Source organism: Diceros bicornis, chromosome 5 (assembly GCF_020826845.1).
Source record: "Diceros bicornis minor isolate mBicDic1 chromosome 5, mDicBic1.mat.cur, whole genome shotgun sequence".
Lineage (NCBI taxonomy): Eukaryota > Metazoa > Chordata > Mammalia > Perissodactyla > Rhinocerotidae > Diceros > Diceros bicornis.
The window spans coordinates 73,257,752-73,281,228 of record NC_080744.1 but is presented as its reverse complement, the minus strand read 5'-3'; the positions used below and the strand labels follow the sequence as shown (position 1 = coordinate 73,281,228).

At 43.0% G+C, this 23,477-nt stretch overlaps 1 protein-coding gene across 2 annotated transcripts in view; it reads right to left on the bottom strand.

Annotated features, from left to right (window-relative positions):
• OCA2 (OCA2 melanosomal transmembrane protein) overlaps window positions 1–23,477 on the bottom strand; it is a 341,967-nt gene that overhangs the window by 125,191 nt on the left and 193,299 nt on the right. For both annotated transcript variants that reach the window (XM_058542240.1, XM_058542242.1), the window contains 2 exons: window positions 11,122–11,181; window positions 10,387–10,491 (listed from right to left, as the gene is read on the bottom strand). In XM_058542240.1, coding sequence (XP_058398223.1) covers window positions 10,387–10,491; window positions 11,122–11,181 — 165 coding nt within the window. The remainder of the gene's footprint in view (window positions 1–10,386; window positions 10,492–11,121; window positions 11,182–23,477) is intronic.

The window sequence follows — 23,477 nt, the reverse complement described above, 5'->3', positions numbered from 1 at the left end:
ACACCCCTAACTCGCATCATGATCATAAAGGAGGCCCAAAACACAACACCCAATTTACAACCTGGAACTCGTGAGTATTTACAATTAAAAGCTAAATAATTTCATTCTTCAAGTCCTTGTTAGGCCTGTGCTCCTTACCAGCAGGAAGTAGTATAGCAGTTGTCACCCCATTTCTCTCAAGATTGAGAAATGAACAACAAAAGGGGGATTTGTAACCATGGGCCCACTAGGACCAGCTCAACTGACCCGATCTTATCAACAGAGTAATTAAGAATTGTTTTTCAGGAACTGAGAATAGACCCCTTGTCAGTTCAGGCCAGTTGAGACCATCAACCCATCAAGTAGATCTGCACAAATGCCTGATAAGTGACCCTTTTGATGTCAAGGGGCCAAAAACTCCACCCTCGGATCATGTTAACAGCACCATTTTGTGAACATGCATCCTATGAAGAGCTATGAAGCTTGACTATGCTTGCACAGATCATCAATTACCTCACTTCTTACCTCCAATCATCTATCTCCACACTTCAGACTGCCCTGCCCTTTATCCCATAAATTTTACCCCAAGCCCTGGATCAGGGAGACAGAATTGAGAGCTTTTGTCTGTTGTCTCCTTGCAGGTCAACCTCACAATAAAGCTTTTTTCTTTTCTCCAAAGCTGATGCCATAATAATTGGCTTTTCATGTGCACTGGGCAAGAAAACCCCATCTTTGTGCAGTAACAGCACCATGTTTGGATCCTGATAAGAATGATCTAGGGAAGAGCGAAAAATAAACCATGCAGGAGAGAACTGTGGGATCTGACACCAGATGGAGGGACTGGCATTCACTGGAAACAGGAATTTCCCCCATATGACTGGAAGGAAGGCAGGATGCTCTGGGCAGCCACAGTGACCACTGCTTGTGGAAGTTCCCACGATTGCTTTTATTTCATCACAAATGGAAAGCAAGGTCCTCAACTGTGAAGAAAGAAAGGGAGGGTGCTAGAGGCTTGAAGAGAGATGAGAGGTGTACAGAAGTCGTGGAGAGGCATGGGTGGTCGAGGCCCAGGGAGGAGCCGTGTGGCAGGCAGCTCTGAGGGCCCTCGAGGGAAGGGCTGCGGCTGGGAGGTGAGACAGCAGCACAGGCGTGTCCTCCTCTGCCCCATCGTCTGTGCCCGCACGGTAAGTAGGCAGGGGGTGGGCTTAACCTCCAGAGAGCTTTGCCAAGCAAAGACAGTCAAGTCAAATAGGATCAACAGAGCTGAGGGTTAACGCACAGACATAATCATAACAATAGTCATGAAAAGTAAGGCATTTAAGGAGGAAAAGGAGAGTATAAATGAGGGGTTCAGCAGGACGGAACCCGTGTTGTCAGGGCTGTTGACTAGAGGCACGGAGTTATCAGCTGCAACAAACTCTAGGGCAGGTCCAGGACTGGGTTAAGTTTCTCTTTGGGGTACACAAAGACTTTAAGGGAGCTAAAGCACATGGGTAGTATTAGGGAATCAATTTCTAGATCTTTCCTACAACGTTAATGAGCTGCTGTCAGTCCTTGACAATGGATGTCCTGGGGACATGGCCCCAAAGATGTCTAAAGTCCTGCAAGTGTTGAGAAGGCTCTGCTTGGACCCACCCCAGCTGATCCCCAAGGCATCCTCAACACAGAAGGGAAGACAGGTGAGGTCAGATTGCTGCCTACCTCAGGCCCTTGGGGGCCACACACAGTGCCCAGTGTGCCAAGCCAGGACCCTGTGTTCCCCTGAGACCACTCATTTGCCTTTGGGTCTTCACACATCCTTTTCCCCAAAACAGCCTCCCTTCCTGTCTGATATTGCTACAGGGTCGTCCTAGAACAGCCATCACCTCACCCCATGAAATGCTACCCATGTCAGCCCAGCACACAGCGCAGGATAAGAGGACCAGCTGATGCCTGCCCCGGGCTGATCACCTCAGCTGCCCCCAAAGAATTTTGAAAAAAAAAATGTAACCAGCTCATACATTTCAAGTTAATATGTAAAATTTATCATTCTGATTTAAAATAGTTCCCAGGGATGTAATTGCTAGCAAAACCGACAGTCTTAAACGAAAGCATTCCATCCTTTTTTTAATGTATACATTTAAATTTAAATACCATAATAGCAATTCATCTAAAAATACATATAAGACTCCCATCTGAGAGGAGGGCACAGTTCTTGCCACCTGACCTCTAGCCCCTACAACGGGCATCTGATCAAGGACCCTGGGAAGGAGAGCTCCAGCGAACCCAGGAGAATAATGATTAAAGGAGGCTGGCAGGGCTGTCCCTCACAGCAATGAGAGGGACTTGCGGCTGTAGATGCCTGGGGAGGGGCCAAGTGGTCCAGCAGACCACAAGCAGGAAGCAGCGGTGGTCCTGGGGGAGAAGGAGCTGCCCCGGGGCACAGAGTATCACCAGGCCACCCCCAGACAGGGGGGTGCAGCACTTCCAAGGTGGATGGCTGTCCTAGGACAACCCCACAGCAACATCAGACAGTGAGCACCAGGAGGAGAGGCTGTTCTGGGGAAGGGAATGTGAAGAGCCAAAACCAGGCAGTGTTTGTTTAGAAATTTGAATTTATTGCCAACATTTGAAACTTGAGAATTTTCATAGAAAAACAGCGATATCTGCTTTTTAAGAAAATCAGAGTAGTTCACACACTAGGCCTGCTTCTCTATGCAGAGAAGATGCAGTGGTGTTTCATCCCAGCGAAGATAGGAACTGTCCTCCCTCAACACCTATTATACTTGCCCTCTCTGTACCCACCACACCTGGGATCAGTATACACTTGTCCCCAGCCTGCACTCTTGCTGGTTGTCATGTTGCTATTACATCTGCTGACTATCCCCAGGGGAGGCATTTAAGTCTGAAACTCAATCTAGAGAATTGTCCCAGTAGTCTCCCAGTGAACAGAAGCCGTTAGGCCTCTCAGGAATCCCCTGCTCCTGGCTGGATTCCTTTTGTGTGCGATTACTATGTGCCTGAGGCAAGCACTGGGACAATGAGCATCCTCACAGGGGATCCGAGAGCAAAGCGGGTGAGACTGCAGTGATGCACTGGCAGGCATATTTGCAGGTAAGGGCACACTCCACCAGTGGGGCCTTGGCTGAGACCAGCACATCTCCAATGCACATGTGCAGATGGTCACCCAGCATCTTGTCCAGAGGCAGGTTCTGACTCAGGTCTGAGTGGCCAAATGTGCATTTCTACCAGCTCCAGGGCTGCTGACATTCAGACCCCATTCGAGGAGGAACGGCTGCAGGTTGTCAATGCAATGGTTCCTTTTCTTCCTCCTGGAACCCCTATTGTTACCATGCTAGGTCTCTGGGGTCTTACCTAGATCTCCTATCCTTTTTCATGACTCTGTCTGTTTGTACTTTTGCTCTGTACTTTTAGATACCTCTCTCACTTGGCTTCAAACCATTAACTCAGCCCTAACATTAATTTTTCTCTTCTTCAATTCTTTATTCATTATTTTTAGCTTAAAAAGTTATGAGTTTTAGTTCCAGAAACTATTTTTTGTGTAGTGCTTAAATCTCCCTGAGCGTTTTCATAATTTATCCTTTGTTGTCCTACGTCTGTGACACAGGCCATGATTAATCTCTCAGGCCACTGATCCCCTAAATTTGCCACTTTTGTTTTGTGGAGTGCCATAGAGCTAGGATTTGGCAGTGTAGTGGCCAGTCCTCGGGCCATGGAAGGTGAAAGATCCTCACCACTGGGCACTGCAGGGCCCCTCCACAGCTGCTGTCCCCCACCAAAGGGGGAGGCCCCTCCCTAGGAGCCTGTGTACCCACCCCCAGACCAGACTTGCAGACTCGCAACCTGCACAGCCTGTCAGTACCGTAGCCAATGAACTGCAGGAGCTCCCCTAAGCTAATGAAGGAAACAGCATCTCTGTGCTGCTGCCATTTTTGCTCCTTTAACTCTAGTGCTTTCTTAGCATGCACAACAATGGAGCTGGGATTCAAGTCCAGCCCCACCGTCTCCAGAACCTGAGCTGTCAATTCCTACAAATGCTCATGCTGTTAAACCTAATGCCAAACCACTGAACCGGGTTCAACCCTGCACATTATTTTGTTCCTGAATGTTTTAGGAAAGGATGAGTTAAAACAAGAATGAGACTAAGTACAAAGCAAAAGTGAATCTGAAATGCTTTTGAGTTTTCACATCCTGAAAGAGTGCTTTCCTTCATCAGGATTACAGCGCTCTGCCCTCTGCCCTAGCACCTCCTGCGGGGCAGTGGCAGGGAGGAGACTGCAAGGAAATCTCGAGGAGGCAGATGCATGAGAACAGCCAGCCTTGAAAAAATGACCTGCACACAGAGGCTGAGTGATAACACAGATAATGAGGAGTCTCCAAGAAGTCTGTTAGAGAAAACCTACAAAATTATGTGCATAAATTACCATTTTTTAATTCAACATCCAGCACAAAAATAATCACATTTTAACTTGAAAATTGCCTGAGAATTCTTCCTGTTCAAGCAAATAAGGCTGAAAAGATAAGGTTTAAATGGAGAAGAACTGTCAGGGAATTCTCAGTCATTCGCGATGTATTTCAGGTTTCCAGGGCAGTGTACTGGGATGCCCAAGAAAGCTACCACAAAAGCAGGTCTGGGCTCAGGTGTGGCTCCCCAGCTCCCTGTCAACTGCAGACAGAAGAGAAAGGAAGGAAAGGTGGGCGGGTGTCAAAGAGATTTCTGTGTATCAAAATATTTGTCAAAATACTGAAATATTTCCAAACTAATTGACAGCCACCATCCAAGACTCCCAGCCCCACTCACTGCCTCTGCCCCTCAGGGCCTCCCCCACCAAATAATGAATTAACACCCTGCCACAAAGGGTGAAGCTTCCTGCTTCAGAGTCTCTGCATCTGTTCTGATTGCACTACATGTTGATATCAATATCAAATTGATTTAATAGAGTTAAATATGGTTTAATAGTGTCACCATTACACATAAACAAAGGTCAAAATGAAGGGGAGGGCCCAAGGCAGAGGGGCAAGGAAAACTTAAAAGAGCAAATCTAATTCCAAAAAATCCCTGGGATGCTCTCCCATGACCTGGCTGAGCTCGGTTAGAGTTTTGACTGAAGCCTTGTCCAGCAGAGTTGGAGAGATAAACCCATCTATGATCTAGTTCTTTCCACCCTGGACATTGTGAGATAAGCAAAAATTCAATAGCATGATCCTAAAAGCTATTACGATCCTTAGTTATAAACTGTCTTTGGCATTTCCTGAATTACTTGGTGTTCTTTTCTGACCACTGGAAGACAAGAAATATCACAAACAAATGCGAATAGTGCTTCCGACCTGCTGCTCTCAGCTCACAGGTGACAATGTGAATGTGAGAAACACCCCCCAACTAAAGTCGCGCTCTGGAGAGAAGAGGAGATGGGCTTTGCTTTGTCTCTCTGACCTCACTTCCTTGGAATAAGGGAATAATGTTCACAATTCTCTAACAAAAGAACTTTCTGAGCAGATGCCTCACGACCTCGTCAGGCGCAGCCTTGGTCCCCCCACTGCCCTCACCCTGTTGTGAGTGTGCCAGCATTTCTAGTCACTGGAAATGGTGACTGCATCTGCCAGCTTCCTGACCCTTTGCACTAAAGTTTCCACACAGGTTAAAATCGCCACAGACTTGCGTCCCATTGACCTGGTGAATGACTGGCCAGAGCTGTGTCCTCCCAGGGAAGGAGGCTGGGCTGAAAGGCAGGCACCTCTGCAAGCCAGGCAGCAGGGACTGGACTGATGTTCCTGTGTGTCCACTGCGTGTCTGACCGCCACAGGCAGGTCACTTATCTCTACCCCTGTACTGACCCAACAGTGTGTCCACAGAATGTTCTTGGGTATCCTTGTTTAGTCCCCAGGAAAACAGCAAAGCTAAGAACATGCGACTCTCACCAAAATAAAACCCACGCAGCAGCTGGGCTCTGAGCAGGCCTCCCCAAGAGTGTGCGGCGAGGACCAGGTACATACGGGGCGTTTTGCTGGAGCTGCTCCCAGGGACAGTCCAAGAAACCAGATCCTGTAAAGCAGAAGAGGTAGTACTCTTCTAGAGATGCCTGAACTCCAGGTCCATGGAAGCCAGGCCAGGCCACAGAGATTCCAGGATGGGAAGGATGCAGCTTGCATTTCTTTCTACTCCAGCCTCAGGTGCAGAGGGACATGACAGACTCCTGTTTCCTCCCACATACTCCCCACGCACACCCCAAGTTCAGAGGCTTCACAGCCATGCATAATGAAGATGCTCCTCGTCAGGGGTTGGGGGGTAGGAGTTACCCTCTCTAGGCAGGAAACCTAAATCACCTCCCAAAGACCCATTCATACCACTGTATCCACCAGGGGCCAGGACCAGTGGGAGATATTTATACACATATGGACTTATTATGAGGACGAGCCTTACATGATTGAGGAGCTGGCCAGGAAGCGCCACATCCACAGGGCAGGCAGGAAGGAAGATGACGAGCAGCTGCAACCTCATGGGCATGGGCTCAAGCTTGTCACAGGCAGTCAGGAAGGAGGGTCCAGGGGGAGCAGAGCATCTGCAGACCTTTGTAGTGTCTCCAACGTAAGTGGATTCATAACATCTATTTATTCCCAAGCCTTTCCCAGTGCCCATTAGGAGCCAGTATATCCAGTGATCCCCAGTGCTGTGGGGGAACACATCTGTAAAGGCACAGGAGAAACACCAGCACCACGCCAAGGAAAACAGCACCAAGTCCAATTGGAGATGAGGGTAGGTCTCAGACGGCAGAGGAGCCTGGCAGAGGGATTCTGAAGGACACAGGGAGCACTGGGGTGTCCAGTTCCCTCAATAACAGTAACAGACAGTCGTTGGAGGATGAAGGGGGGGGTGATGTGCACAAAGGGTTACTTTGGGAAAATTAAACTACTGCACTTTATTCACTTTATTCATTTGCAAACACTTGCTAAATATCTTCTTTGCACCAGGCACGATGCTAGTGAATGAAGACACAAAAGTAAATAGGATGCAGCTGCAGACATGTCTTGACAATCAGTTTGATGACTACCCCAGCAGAGCCATGCACCAAGCACTAGGGGACCCCAGAGGACAAGCAAGGCCCTGCACAAGGAGGTACAGAAAACATCATGGAACAGAAGAAAGTATTAAGGAGGTATTGAGGAGGCTTTGAGGAACTCCTACCGGTGAGGAACTCTGTTTCATGAGCTCAGGCTCCCCAAGGCAGAAGCGGAAACACTCTCCCCATCCCCTTTGCAGCTGGAAAAGGCATGTGACCTGGGCTCCACCAATCGGACACCCTGCTAGAGAGGCGGGCTTGGAGAAATTGAAGAGAATTGTGACGAGGTGCACTCAGGGCAGAGTGACAGAGGTCCCAGCACTCAACGGCCAGCATTGGGGGACTGAGCCCAGGCATTCATACAAAGCAGCAGAAGCTGGGGGCTTCATGGGGTAGACCCCCACCCAGGATGTCCTTCAGAAATTCCACGAACTGTGCACTATCCTTAAATAAACTTCTATTTTTAAACTAACTAAAGCGGGTTCTGTTGATTGCAACTGTTGATTGAAATGCAGATACAACTACATGCATTACAAATAGAAAGATCCCCACTAAAAGACTTAGGAATAAAATCAGTACATTCCAAACAAGTTGGCAAATGAGATTTATCAATCCAAGAAAAGTGAGGAAATGATAGGGGAAAAAAGAATCAGCAAACAAAATGCATAATAAATGCAAAACCATAATAAAATGGTAGAAATAAACTCAAGTCCATCAGCCAACACAATAAATGTAAACATGTTAAACTATTCTTTTAAAAAACAGAGATTATCTGCTTGGAATTTTAAAAATCCATTTGCATGCTGCTTAAAAATATACAACTAAAAAAGGATTTAAAAAATTTTTTTCAAAAGACTGAAAATAAAGGATTGGAAAAAGATAAACCAGACAGAGGCTGAGAGCACAAATGAAGAGAGACCTTACACAATGGGAAAGAAACCAGCCATCCAGAAGAGACATCAATAATGAACCTGCAGTGCCTAATACAACAGCATAGCATACAGCAAAAATGTGCTGAATTGCAAGTGGAAATAGATACATCCATGAAGTGATCTGCCCTATCAGAACCAATTGATTAGAGAAGCAACGAGTGAATCTAAAGATCTAGTAACACAGTTGATACGCTTGTACCTATGGACACGTATAGAACTCTGCTCACATACACATGGGCCACTGGCCACATGCGAGGTCAAAGGACATTTCAGGGGGTGTGTAAGTATGAAATCCTACAGACCACATCCCCTGACCACCACAATTAAATGAGAAAGAAGTGGTGAAAAGACATGCAAATAAAAAGGAGGGAAGAAGAGATTGAGGGAAAGTGGTGTGCCTCAGTATCCACCCAGGGTCCCTTCCCAGACCTCTGCACTTGGGCAGGACCATGGGTCCACTTCCCACCCAAGACTGTGACAGGTCAGTTCTGGTGCCACTTCCAGACTGAGGCAGAAACCCGAGTGGCTCTCTATGCTCTCCTCTGACCCAGCCACTGTGGACGCCAAGTGCCGACCTGGTGAAGTCACTTGACAGAGATTTGTGGGCTTTTAAAAGCTGTGTGGCAATTATGCATATAGCTGATGATTTGGTCTCTGAGGATTTGGTTTCTGTCCATGATGACTCATATAAACCAAGATCCTTCCCTTAGTTCCTTCCACAGTGTGCCATCGAATGACTGGACATGCCCCAGATTCATGAGGGCAGTTCTCTCAGGAGAGGGAAGGACAGACACTATCCTGTAGGATGAGGGGAGGGACAGAGAATGTCACATTCACCTCCAATGTTTTATTTCTTAAAAATAAAATAAATGAGAAAACCTGAAGCGAAGAAGTTAAAATGCTCACATTTCCTCATTTGGGGTGATGAGCATACGGATATTTTATACTACCGTCTATGATTTCTTTGATTTATTTTTTAAACTTAAAGTAACTATTAAAATCTGAGGAATGAAAATATTGTGTCATATTTTAGAAAATGGAGGAAACTAAATTTCCAACAATAGGGACCCTATCTTTCAGTCTCAGAGAAGATCTGGGTCCTGAAACCTGGAAGGCCCCGAGGAGGTGGGCCATATCAGCTGTGACATGCAGGACCACAAGGAAGGGCAGAGAAAGGTTTGTGGATGAAATCCTGGGGGCGTGTGGCCTTGAGGGTTCTGATGCACTGGATCTTCTGTAGGGTATTTCATCTAAGAACAGGATGCATGCACCAGCTGGCCTGACATCTCAGAAGCCCAGGACCCAGCCACCTCAGCCTCCAAGGGGCCACAGCACCACAGCCACAGTCATGACGGTGCCTGCTGAGCCGAAACCAGGACACTGGACAACATCCACAGGATTTCTCTAACTCGGGACTGCATGAAGAAATAATAACAACAGCCACAGAATTAGCTCAGAATTACCAAATCCAGACCATGGAGGAACAATAGCTAGGTAACTAGAGAGTCACCTGGCAGACATGTGATGCCAGGCAATGAGTGAGTGACGAGTGATGCAGAGTCCCAGGTCAGCCTGAGGTCCTGTGAGAGAGAGAAGTGCCCCCATTGAGGCCTGGCCCACCCTTGTCCTCACTGCCAGGTTCTGTGCTCTGTTCCTTGGGTCCCAGGTGGTCCCAAATATGATATAGGGTGATGGAATGTTGTGGGAGCCCCCTTGCATGGACTATTCTGCAGGGCACGGGAGTGAGTCCTCAAGGTCACAAGAACAACAGAGAAAACTCCCCCATCTAGAGTCCAGCTGTGAGGAGTGTTCACACATGCCCAGCACACTTGGGACCTCAGGTGTTTGTAACAGGACCCCAGGTTCCTATATGCAAAACCCTGTCACATCTTTACTTTGGCACACCAGGGATTCACAATGCTGCTGTAAGGCCAGCAATCAGTGACGTGAGAAGACAGAAGAGGAATGGGGCTCATCAGCCCTATAAAAGGCCTCTAATGGGTATCCCCAATGCTGGCCAGGGTCAGGACCACAGAGTTCAAGGTCCTGTCAGGCCAGGCACCAGAAGCCATGTAGACTGGTTAGAACAGCTTCTGAATTCATAGGGAACAAAGGATGAATGCCTGCAACCAGCCTCTGTCTTTTGGTGTCTTACAGTTTTCTTTAAAAAATAAAAATAAAAAGACTGTCTTTTCCATGAGGTGCGGCAGCTCTCGGTCAGGCTGACACCCCAGGACGTGCCGCCCACTGCAGTTCCTGGCCTGCGGTCTGGGCTCTGCCACGTCTGTCCTCTAAACTTGTGAGTGCAGCAAAGGGTCAGAGTTCATTCTCTGCTTCCTCTGGAAGGCAGAGGGAGCCCAGATTGTGTCCAGGCTGAAAGCTGGGCCCTTATCACAAGGAAGAGATGTGCAACTCACCATAGTAGCAGTGAATGGGATGTTATCAATCAAGGAAGAAGCAATGGCGGAGACCCAGATCACCAGGATGATGGCAGCTGCGAGGCGCCGATCCTCTGGGACCATCTGGAAGGAGCAGATAATAGCAGCACTGTGTATCATAGCTGCATTGTTAAATCACACGCACTGAGGATCTGATGCTAGGACAAGAGAGACTCGGAAGGGACCGGAGGGCTGTGAGTTCTTCCTCTTACACATGAGGAGACCAAGGCAGACCCAGGTGTGCAAACAGGACCAGCCTGGGCTTTCCCGAGCCCTACCAAGAGCCTCGGCTGGGGTCTACAATTAACTGAGTGATTCCCAGCCATGCCCAAGCCAATCAGTCCATGGGAAGGGGAGCAGAGTGGCCCCCGTTCCTCGTCCACATCTGGTGGCAGCACACTGGTCACAATGACCTGATCTCCTGGCAGAGCCCCAGGGCTGGGCCCTCTGCACATTCACTTACTGAGACCGGTGTTTCAATTGCTCTCCTTCTTAGATGGGTTTTCACTAAAAGCTAATGGCAAAATTGCAGGCATTCATAATTATATATTCTTTGGAAAAAGTCTCCCTTCATCTCTAGGCTGCACAGGATAAAATAGGTTCCCTGCTGTACTTTTTTACATAATTAATGTGACCTATTCTTGCCAGATTTTTTTTTTTACAAAATCAAAGGAATAGTGCCTAGAGCACATTATATTGCAGCATTTAATGTACCTTTATTAGCAAAGCAGTCTGTTCTCCGACATATTCTATTAAGTGGAGATGTGCCAAAGCCTAGAAGAAATGAATGTATGATGAGTATCAATTTAAAACTGAAAATATATGCAAATATTTTTAAAACCATGTCTTTAAAATGAAAATAACTGAACATAAGGTAGGCCCAGGCTCTCATTTCTTAAAAAAAAATCAGACTCAAGTACTCAGTCTATAAATAATTTACTGTCATATACACACACTGAAGATTTACTGAGACGAAAGCGCAAGAGTAGAGGCAGGAATTTCTCATTCATTTGTGTTAACGCCCACATTAAATTTAAACTCGAATGAAAGCCCATCTCTTTATTTCAAGATCGGTGCATAGGAGTACTGTTCAATGGTAGATGATGAAATGCCCATCCATATAGAAGGTCTTTCAAGTCAGTGGCATTTCAAATTTCTCTTTAAAGTTCAATATCACAGTTAGGGTTTTAGAAGAATAAAAAGAAAATGCATGGTTTTAATAACTCTCAAAGAAAGGAAGGATAGGTCTATTTAACTGAAACAAGTAACTATTTTCATAGTACTAAGTAAACAGATTTAGAAAATCGAGTCCAGGAAAAGGTAGGAAAAAAGATTAGATAAAGGAGACGTAAGTGCAGGAACCACGCTGCTCAGGCTGCCACCTTTGTCCCAGCCAGGGAGGGGATGCTCTGCTGACTATGACAGATCCCGGACAGGAAGCACCCGCAGGGAACCAGGCATGGGGGCAACACAGCTGCCCAGCACCTCTCAAATGTGGCTTTTTCACTGTGATGTCATCATGCTGAATGACTAAAAATAGTGAAAACATCAGCTTGACCATGTTTAACCATAAGTTTACCATTTCCCCATCCATATGTAGAGTTGTTTGTTAGCCTTAATATAAAAACTGTGGAACCCAAACATTGGGTCTACAATCCAATTCTTAATCAAGTTTGCTATTATATCAACTAAATCCTGAGGATAAATCAATCTTAGCACTGTAGACATTAGGAACTGGATTATTCTTTGCTGTGGGGGCTATCCTGTGCATTGTGGGTGTTTAGCAGCCTCTCTGGTCTCTACCCACTAGACGCCAGTGGTACATCCCTCTGAGCCAATGTGACAACCAAAAATGTCTCCAGACAGTGCCAATGTCACCAAAAAATCGCCTTGAGCTTGATGCTGACCAGGCGCTGAAGTCAAAGCACTGAGGCATAAGCAGCAGCGAGGTGGTAGGCTGAAACAAGGCTTCTCACATTGAGCTGAGATCCTTGAAACAGACTGAAAATTATCCCCTGGCATCCAGCAGAAGCAGACATAAGCTGTTTCTGGAAGAAAGCATCCCAAACGGAGGCTCTCAGGAGTCCCACAGATTAACATCAAGTAATAAAAGATAATCTAGAATCATCAGGACACAAGACAAGCAACATGAAGGAGAAGAGAAACAACCAAAAGAAATGTAGATAGACTCCAAATCTGCATGGATCTGTATTCACAGATACAGAATATAGAAGAGGAATTTTGTTTAAAGAAACTAGTGTTGAAGAGTGTAAAAGTAATTAGCATTGGCCCTTGATGAGTTAAGGATGTAAGCTGTCATCTCTAGAGTAAACCACTAAAAGAGTATATAACTGCCAAAAAGGGGGAAATAGAACTTTAAATAATCTTCAATCAACTCAAACAAAGACAAGAAAGGAGATTGAAAATAAAAATATAAAAGGTCAGACTAATAAAAAGATGGCAGATTTAAACCCAAATGTATCAGTAATGTCATTAAATGTAAATAGAATAAATATATTATCTAAAAGATAAAGATTGTCTGACTGGATTAAAATTTTGAGTTTTATATCCAAATACATGCTATTTGCCAAAGACACATCTAAAAAATAAAGGCACAGAAAATTTGAAAGTTAAAGGATAGAAAAATATACATTTTGCAAATTTTAATAAATGAAAGTTTAGTAACTCTTTTCTGTTCACAATGAAGAATTAACAATTCAAAACCTATATGTGCCTGATAACACAGCCTCAAAATACATACAGTATAAATAGAACTACAGGGTCAATAGACACAACCACAATCATTCAGGGAAATTGGCTAATTAAGAAAAAATAAAATGATTCAAGAAATCACAATAGCAATTAAAAATAGGTTTGAATGAATAAAAATGTAAATACAATCAAATACATTCCAATTTAATCCAGCTCAGCCAGGGGAGGCAGCCCACCCTAGAGACTGGCCCCACCCAACAACAAGCCCTCAGGCAACTTGTGGGCCTGCAAAGATTGGTGACTGGATTCTCTGCAGCCTGGCAGCTGAGCCCACTTCAGTGGGGCAGGGCATGCACAAGGAGCAGGTGGAGAGTGTGGGGCAGTGGTGGAGTGTGTGGGGCTCCCACCATGGAGAGACTGGGTCTACTTCAGGAGGTCGGGGCATGCACATGTGGCAGGACTGTGTTGACTGTGTGTGTGGACCTGTGGGCCGCAGGGCTCATCAGCTGCAGAAGACTTGTGCTTCTCAAAGACCCACATAGTGGGTTTGCCGAATCTTTGAAAGCCTGAAACAAGTGGGTGCTCCTGTGCCTGAGGCCAGCCCCACCCAGCTGCAATCCTCAGAGAGCTGACAAGAGACCTAAAGGCTGGAGGCTTACAGCAATTGTAAGGCCCTGAACCTAACAACCTGCCACACTGGGGGCCTACTCACTTAAAAGAAATACTGAAACAGAAATGTGGTATTAGAACTTGCAGCCAACTGTGCTGGGGCTCCCCACACCTGATAAAGAGACTGAAGGGCCCACAACAACTACAAGCAGCTGAGCATTACAACAGCTGGTCAGGAGCATAACTCAGCCTCCCTGGGCACCTACAGGCAGAGAAAACACGCCACAACAGAAGGACACATGTAGCACACATAGGGGGCACCCCTGGAACATTGAGAACTGAGGGAAGCACACTGCAGGCCTCCTAAGGCATCACTTATATAAGGTCACCTACCCAAGAGCAGGAGACGTAGCTGACCTACCTAACACATAGACACAAGCACAGAAAAAGAGACAAAATGAGGAGGCAAAGGAATACATTGCAAGTAAGAGAACAGGACAAAACCCCAGAAAAGGAACTAAGTGAAATAGAAATGAGCAAACTACCTGACAGAGAGTTCAAACAAAGAGTGTTAAGGATGCTCACTGATCTGGGGAGAAGAATGGATGAACTCAGTGAGAATGTCAACAAAGAAATGGAAGATATAAAAAAGAACCAATCAGAAATGAAGAATACAATACTGGCAATGAAAAATTCACTAGATAGACTCAAAAGCAGAGTAGAGGAAAAAGAAGAACGGTTCTGCAAGCTGGACGAAAGACTAGAAGAAATTACCCAAGCTGAAGAGGTAAAAGAGAAAAGATTTAAAAAGAGTGAGGACAGTCTAAGGGACCTCTGGGACAACATCAAGCACACTAACATCCGTGTTACAGGTGTCCCGGAAGGAAAAGAGTGAGACAAAGGGGCAGAGAATCTATTTCAAGAAATAATAGGTGAAAACTTCCCTAACCTAAGGAAGGAAGCAGACATCTAGGTACAGGAAGCACAGAGAGCCCCAAACAAGATAAACCCAAAGAGGCCCACAACAAGACACATCATAATCAAAATGTCCAGTATTAAAGATAAAGGGAGAATCCTAAAAGCAGCAAGAGAAAGACAAGTTACATACAAAGGAAACCCCATAAGGCTATCAGCTGACTTCTCAGCAGAAACCTTACAGGCTAGATGAGAGTGGCAGGATATATTTAAAGTGCTAAAAGGAAAAAACTTACAGCCAAGAATACTCTACCCAGCAAGGTTATCATTTAAAATGCAAGGAGAGATCAAAAGTTTCCCAGACAAGCAAAAATTAAAGGAGTTTGTCACCAAGAAACCAGTGATACAAGAAATGTTAAAGGGACTGATTTAAGGGGAAAAGAGAAGACCACAAATAGGAAAAATGATCTATTTCCAGGATAAGAGGGTATTGGATACAAATACATAAAAAAGAGGTTAGATATGATATCAAAAACATAAAATGAGGGAGGAGGGGAGTTAAAGAGTAGAGCTTTCAGACAGAGGTCAAACTAAAGAGACCATCAATTCTGTATAGAAGGAGAAAGGAACAGAGAAGGACTACTAAAACACTGAGGGAAAAAAAGTTAAAAAATGGCAGTAAGTACATACTTATCAACAGCTACTTTAAATGTCAAGGGACTAAATGCTCCAATTAAAAGGCATAGGGTGGCTGATTGGATAAAACAACAAGACCCATATATATGCTGCATACAAGAGACACACTTCAGACCTAAAGACACTCACAAACTGAAAGTGAAGGGATGGAAAAAGATACTCCACGCAAATGGTAATGAAAAGAAAGCTGGGGTAGCAATACTCATATCAGACAAAATAGACTTTAAAACAAAAACTGTAAAAAGAGACAAAGAAGGGCACTACATAATGATCAAGGGAACAATCCAACAAGAGGATATAACACTTGTAAATATCTATGCACCCAATGTAGGAGCACCTAAATATATAAAGCAATTATTAACAGACATAAAAAGAAAAATAGACAGTAATACAATAATAGTAGGGGACTTAACACTCCACTTACACCAACGGATAGATCATCCAAACAGAAGATCAATAAGGAAACACTGGCCTTAAATGACACACTAGAACAGATGGACCTACAGAGCATTCCATCCAAAATCCGAAGAATACACGTTCTTTTCAAATGCACATGGAACATTCTCCAGGATTGATCACATATTAGGCCACAAAACGAGTCTCCATAAATTTAAGAAGACTGAAATAATACCAAGCATCTTTTCTGACCACAACAGTATGAAACTGGAAATCAACTATAGGAAGAAAATCAGAAAATCCACAAATACGTGGAGATTAAACAAAATGCTACTGAACAATGACTTGGTCAACGAAGAAATCAAAGAAGAAATCAAAAAACACCTGGAGACAAATGAAAATGAAAATACGACATGCCAGAATTTATGGGATACAGCAAAAGTGGTTCTAAGAGGGAAGTTTATAGCAATACAGGCCTATGTCAACAAACAAGAAAAATCTCAAATAAACAATCTAACAATGCACCTAAAGGAACTGGAAAAAGAAGAACAAACAAAGCCCAAAATCAATAGAAGAAGGGAAATAATATAAATTAGAGCAGAAATAAATGAAATAGAGACTAAAAACACAATAGAAAAAATTAATAAAACCAAGAGCTGGTTCTTTGAAAAGATAAACAAAATTGACAAACCTTTAGCTAGACTCACCAAGAAAAAAGAGAGAAGGCTCAAATAAGTAAAATCAGAAATGAAAGAGGAAAAATTACAACAGACATCTCAGAAATACAAAAGATTATAAGAGAATACTATGAAAAGCTATATGCCAACAAATTCGACAATCTGGAAGAAATGGATAAATTCCTAGAATCATACAACCTTCCAAAACCGGATCAAGAAGAAATAGAGAATTTGAATAGACCAATCACCAGTAAGGAGATCGAAACAGTAATCAAAAACCTCCCCAAAAATAAAAGTCCAGGATCAGACGGCTTCCCTGGTGATTTCTACCAAACATTCAAAGAAGACTTAATACCTATCCTTCTCAAACTCTTCCAAAAAATTGAGGAGGAGGGGAAGCTTCCTAACTCATTCTACGAAGCCGACATTACCCTGATACCAAAATCAGACAAGGACAACACAAAAAAAAAGAAAATTACAGGCCAATATCACTGATGAACCTCGATGCAAAAATCCTCAACAAAATACCAGCAAATCGCATACAACAATACGTTAAAAAGATTATACACCATGACCAAGTGGGATTTATTCCAGGTATGCAGGGATATTTCAACATTCGCAAATCAATCAACGTAATACACCACATTAATAAAACGAAGAATAAAAATCACATGGATCCCATCTGCAGACTTACATCACTCATCAGCCATGCTGTTGCGGTAATCCACATACAAAATAGAGGAAGAATGGCACAAATGTTAGCTCAGGGCGAATCTTCCTCAGCAAAAAAAAAAAATTGCTTTGGTTATTCTAGGTCCTTAGAATTTCTATATAAATTATATAATTAGCTTTTCAATCTCTGCAGAAACACCAGCTTTAATTTTTATTGGGATTGCACTGAATCTATAAATCAGTATGGAAGAATTTCCAACTAAACAATATTGGGTCTTCCCATCTATGGACATGGACTATTTCTCCACTTATTTAGATCTTTTAAAAAAATTTCAGCAATCTCTCAGTATTCTTTTTCCGTGTACATATCTTGGGCATATTTTGTTAGATTTATTCCTAGTTTTTTTAATGTTTTTGGTACCACTGTAAACGCAATTTTTCTTAAATATTTTCCAACAGTTTGTTGCCAGTATATGAGAAGACAATTTATTTTTATATACTGATCTTGTGGCTTGCAACCTTGCTAAATTTATTTATTAGTTCTAGTGGTACTAGTTTCTCTTCTTTTCTTTCTTTCTTTTTTTCATAGATTACCTGGGATTTTGTACATAATAATATAATCTACAAATAGAGACAATTTTACTTCTTCCATTTCCATCTATATGCCCTTTATGTCTTCATATTGCTATATTCAATAACTATGTCCCTTATTACAGAGTGGAATGGAAGTGGTGAAAGTAGTCTTCCTTGCCTTGTTTCCAATCACAGGGAAAAATAATTTTTTTCAACATCAAGTATGAGGTTGCCTCCAGGTTTTTCAAAAATAGCCCTGATCAGTTTGAAGATTCATAGTTTCCTGAGAGCTTTTTTTTTTTTTTTTTTTTTTGTGAGGCGATCAGCCCTGTGCTAACATCTGCCAATCCTCCTCTTTTTTTGCTGAGGAAGACTGGTCCTGGGATAACATTCGTGCCCTTCTTCCTCCACTTTATTTGGGACGCCACCACAGCATGGCCTGCCGAGCAGCGCGTCAGTGTGCACCCGGGATCCGAACCGGTGAACCCTGGGCCGCCACAGCGGAGGGTGCGCACTTAACCGCTTGCGCCACCGGGCCGGCCCCTCCTGAGAGTTTTTACCATGAATTTGAACGCTGTCAAATGCTTTTCCTGCATCTGTTGAGATTTTCAGTTTTTCTCCTGTATTCTGTTAATACAGAAAATTATATTGATTTTCGAATGTTCAATCAACATTGTATTCTTGGAATAAACCCTTCTGCATTATGATGTATTATCCTTTTGTGTTAGATATCATTGCATTAGATCTGATATTTTGTTAAGGATTTCTGGATCTATATCCATGAGGGGTGTTAGTCTATAGTTTTCTTTCCTCATAATGCCTTTGTCTTTAGAATCAGGGTAACACTGGCCTCATAAAATGAGTTGGGAAGTGTACTCCCTCTTCTATTTTCTGAAAGAATTTGAATAGAACTGGTATTATTTCTTAATGTTTGAGAGATTCAACAGTGAAGCCATCTGTGTCTGGACTTTTTCCTGTAGAAAAAATTTTTAAATTATTATTTAATTTCTTTACTTGATATAATTCTATTCAGATTTTCTACTTCTTTTTTTTTTTTTTAATAGAGGAGATCAGCCCTGTGCTAACATCTGCCAATCCTCTTTTTTTCTGCTGAGGAAGACTGGCCCTGGGCTAACATCCGTGCCCATCTTCCTCCACTTTATATGGGACGCCACCACAGCATGGCTTGACAAGCGGTGCATCGGTCCGTGCCTGGGATCCGAACCTGTGAACCCCGGGCTGCCGAAGCGGAGAGCACAAACTTAACTGCTACACCACCGGGCCAGCCTCTAAAATATATTTTTAACTTCTAACCTTTGCATTTCGTTCTGTTTCATGATTTCTGTTTCTCTCCTGAGGATTCCTATCTTTTCATTCAATTCAAGTTCATTTTTCTTTATCTCACTGAGCGTGATATAATAGCTACTTTAAATTTTCTGGTTATTCAACATCTGGGTCATGTCAGGGTTGAGATCTGCTGATTGTCTTTTTCCCTTGAGAATTGATTATATTTTCCTCACTCTTTGTGTGTTGAGTCCTTTGGCATTGTCTCTGGGATATTGTCAATTAAGATATGTAGTCACTGGATCCTATTATAATTTTCTAGAGATTATTTTCTTTTTTTCATTTAGAAGTTAGGTTCACAGTTTTTGTATCACCTTCCATCGGCAGTGGTTCAAATTCATATTTTCTATGATGGTTTGGATCTGCCCTACACATGCATAGTTCAGTAGTCAAAGACTTGTGCATATGGTTCAATTTTTAGTTGAGTTCTCTAAGCCTTGCTATGTTGATCTGTGCCTGTCCAGCATGTACGTCATTTAGGAGTTAGTCAGAGACTTATATGGATGGCTCTAATCTCAGACAGTCCTCTAGGCTTTTGCTAGGCTGGGCTGGGTCTGTAGCACGCATGCACTGTTCAGAAATTAGGCTGAGACTTGTGCGAGTTCATGCACAGAATTGGAGGTGGGGGAGAATTCTCTGGCTTTCTCTTCTGAGTTTCCCCTACTCTCTGGCCCACAGGTGCTACTCTCCCTGGTTCCTCTGGGTGGAAAGATGGGGATGCTACGGCAGTGCTAGGAACCTATGCCACCATGCCACCCCATAACTGAGGCCTGCCCTGGAGGGAAATCCAGGAGAGAGAAAAACAGGAAAATCGCCCCTGAGAGGGTCACTGCTCCAGGTATTGACTCCCCACCACAATTCATCTGGTTTTGTTTATTTTTCAGAGTCCACGGATAGTTGATTTTTGATTTGGTCCAGAGTTTTAGTTGGAATCAGAGGGAGGAATGGACTTTAGTTGTTTTACACCCCCAGAGCAGAACTGGAACTCAACATTCTTACTATGAAACCCAGTCAAAATACTCTTCTTTGGCTAACTTCTAGATTTAAAAACAGATCAAATGTGCTATTTCTCCTGTGCCAAATCCTCCCCAATTGACCTATGCACCTGTAATCACCACCAAGGGACCTGGGCAGGGGCATGGGTAGGACCCTGTGTCCACCTTGGAGCCGTCTGCAGGGTAAGGGAGGTCAGCATGAGTCACACAGCAACTCTGGATAAAGAGAGAAGGATGTGGGTCAGACTGACTGCTGTCAGAACTTGAAAGGAAATGCTTAAAAGTCTCCACGCCATCAACTGTACCGAGGTGGAGGCACAAGTATGTCAGTATTCAAGAGGTCAAGTTGAAAGTCATGTGCTCTTTAGGGTCCTTTTATCAGATGCCCTCTGCTCTACCTTTCCTTGCTGATTTTTCCTTTTTCATTATATCTTGTCTTATTTTAAAATCATCTCCATCAAAATCTGACCTGAGGAAAAAAAATATGATTTTTTTAAATCTCTAAAATATATTGAAAGTTCTTTTATGTTTAACAGCTGATAAGTCTAGGTGTTTTCTCAAACATTTGGAAAACACTGTAGTTGGAATTATTTTAATTGAACGTGAACTACACCACTATTTTTGGAGAATGACAGAGCTAGGTTGGAACCAGACTATTGAAATTGATAAAGACCTCATTATAAATCCTTTCTGCTACAAACGTGCAAAAATCAAAATGCCTATGAGTCCATTTTTCCCAAGAATTATGCACATATCTTCCTAGTGAACTCACTAATAATCTTGTTTGTAAGGCAGCACTTCATTAGAGACTCAGCTACATAAGAAACATAAACGACCCCCATGTTCATGTGCCTGGCAGAAAAGCTGGGTGACCACTCTCATTTTCTAAAAATAAACTTCTTATGTTCCTTCTTCACACTGGAATCAGAGATCCATTTAAAGGCATCTATAATTTAAAAACTAATCCTATCTATTTTTATATTCCATGAAAGACATACATTAGAAGAGACTTGAATAACTATTGAAAAACATTAAACTAAAGGAATAAAATTTATTTTTTATTGAGTGTTTTTGGTAGTGATAGTGCTGTTTTCTTGTGTTTTCATTTGCTTCGTTTTATCTTTTTAAGGTGGTGGTTTCTATATTTGTTATTTTTTCCCCAAAGGCAAGAACAATGAGCCACCGGTGTTTTTGAACTTGTAAGCTGAATGCATTGGTCAGTCTCTGCCCCTCAGGTGTGGGCAACTGTGCCCTCTACCAGCACTCCTCAAAACTGATTTTTCCAGTGAACGAACACTCTGTCATTCATTCACATTATGTTATTTCTCAGCTGATCTTAACATTTCTCAACACAGTCGAGAATATAAGAGACATCGTATGACTTTTATGTTATAGGCCCCAGGGTTTATTAATAAAGGGAACTTATACCAAAAAGTAACTTATACACAAGAAAATGATGGATAACCAAGGAGAACTTGGAAGGCTGCAGTGAAGCCTTGTTTGGACTTTGGCATGAGTTATTAACTAGTAACATAAAATTATTACATGTAACCTACAAATTAGAGCCTTTATCCCGCCTATTATTAGCACTATTATTATTCTCAGTGGCAGGGCCTTAGCACACACATTGGCAAAGACACAAATAAATCTAGATGCACAGGAAGGCTTTCCAAACCTCCTGGACACCCAAAGAAGGAAATGAACACAAAGCACGAACATGCCTGCATGGAGAACTCATTGCTTAGGAAATCACCAAAGCTTTCTAACACTGCCAATACATAGTAAAATTAATTTTTTTCTTCTTCTCAGTTTAAGATTCTGATAAAAATATCCTCACAACAAGCCTTCTTAGATGAATCCATCTGAGAACCACTCTCCACACAGCACCTGTGAAAATTATTGTGAATGACTGTTATACCTCTGGACACATGGTTTGATTTATAAACATAAGTATTTTATAAATGTAAAATCCTCATAAACCAACAGTTCACATTGCTCAGTCCCTTTCATCCCTTTATTTGTTCAACAAATATTTATTGAGTGGTTACTATGTGCCAGGCCCTGCTAGGCACACCGGGGACTCAATAGTGACCAAGAAGAACACATTCGCTGACTCCTGTGGCTTTATATTCTGGTGAAGGGAGACAGACAAAAAGCAATTTACATATACACATACAGACACACACATACACACATATGCACATACATATATACATACACACAATATATATATTTAGGCATTATAATAATGCATAATAGATAATAACCTGTTGGATGAAAAGGAAAGCTCCTAACCTAGCAAGTAAAGCGAGGGCTCTTTCCAAGGGGCCCAGGAAGGCCTCCCTGAGGATGGGGGTTTGAGCAGACACTTGGCAGGAGTGTGCCAGCTGCCAGCATGCTTAGGAGGAGCACACAGGTAGAGGTGACAAGTGCCAACACACAGACACCTAGCAAGGAGGCCATCGGGGCTGGTTCAGTAGCAAGGGAGTGTGTGGTGGGAAATAAGGTGTGAGCGGCAGCTGCAGCCAGGTCACTCATGGTTTATAAGCCATGGTTGAGGCTCTGGATTTTATTCTAAGTGCAATGAGGAGAACATGCTGTTGTCAAAAACACCAAATGCTATTGTTCTTGCCAAAGATTCAAAGAAAATGAACGATGTTTGCAGCAGTACAGAAGGACATCTGCCATTCAAAAGTTTTCCCAAAAAGATACTAGAAGCATTTAAGGGCTTGCTTTCCAATATCATGGGGCAAAAATGGAAGCAGTGTCTCCTTGAAGATTCTCCAACCAAAAGCCTACCTGAGAACTCAATAAATCTACTTAATGTCTCTCAGAACCCAAAAACAACCAACAACTCTTTTATTCTTAGGATTGTAGATAAAGATAGGTTTAAATATGTGTTTTTAAATGTTTAAGTTAATAACCAAAAGAATAAAAATATTATCTATAACTTGAAAACACTGAGAAAGCAGATGCAAAGAAATTTTAACAATATACTATATCAATAGATGGGAAGAGGAAATACAACAATATACCAAATACACACAATATATCAAATATCAAAAATATGTTAACAGTGAATAGTCTAACATTAGACCAAATATTTTTTCTTTACAAGAAGACAATTAAAAACAGAATGACACAGAAATTAAAAAGAAGTGAATGGGCAATTTTAGGAGACTTCTAGTCCAGCCAAAATAGCATAGACCCCTCTCTCCCTGCTCACTCTGCTAAGCACAACTATAAACTCTGGAAACAAATAGAGAGGCAATTAAAGGAGAACTCTTAAAGGTGATAAGAGGAAAGCAAACTGGTTTGGGACCTCAGGACAAGAGGAACAGTACAGCAGCATGATATCTTTCATCCCCCAGAACCAGCATTTCCCGACCCCCAAGATAGCAAGAGAAGGCAGCCAGGTGGGCTTGTTCCTTCCCTGGGTGGAACGGGTCCCTATGACAACACCAGGTGATTATGGCTCCCC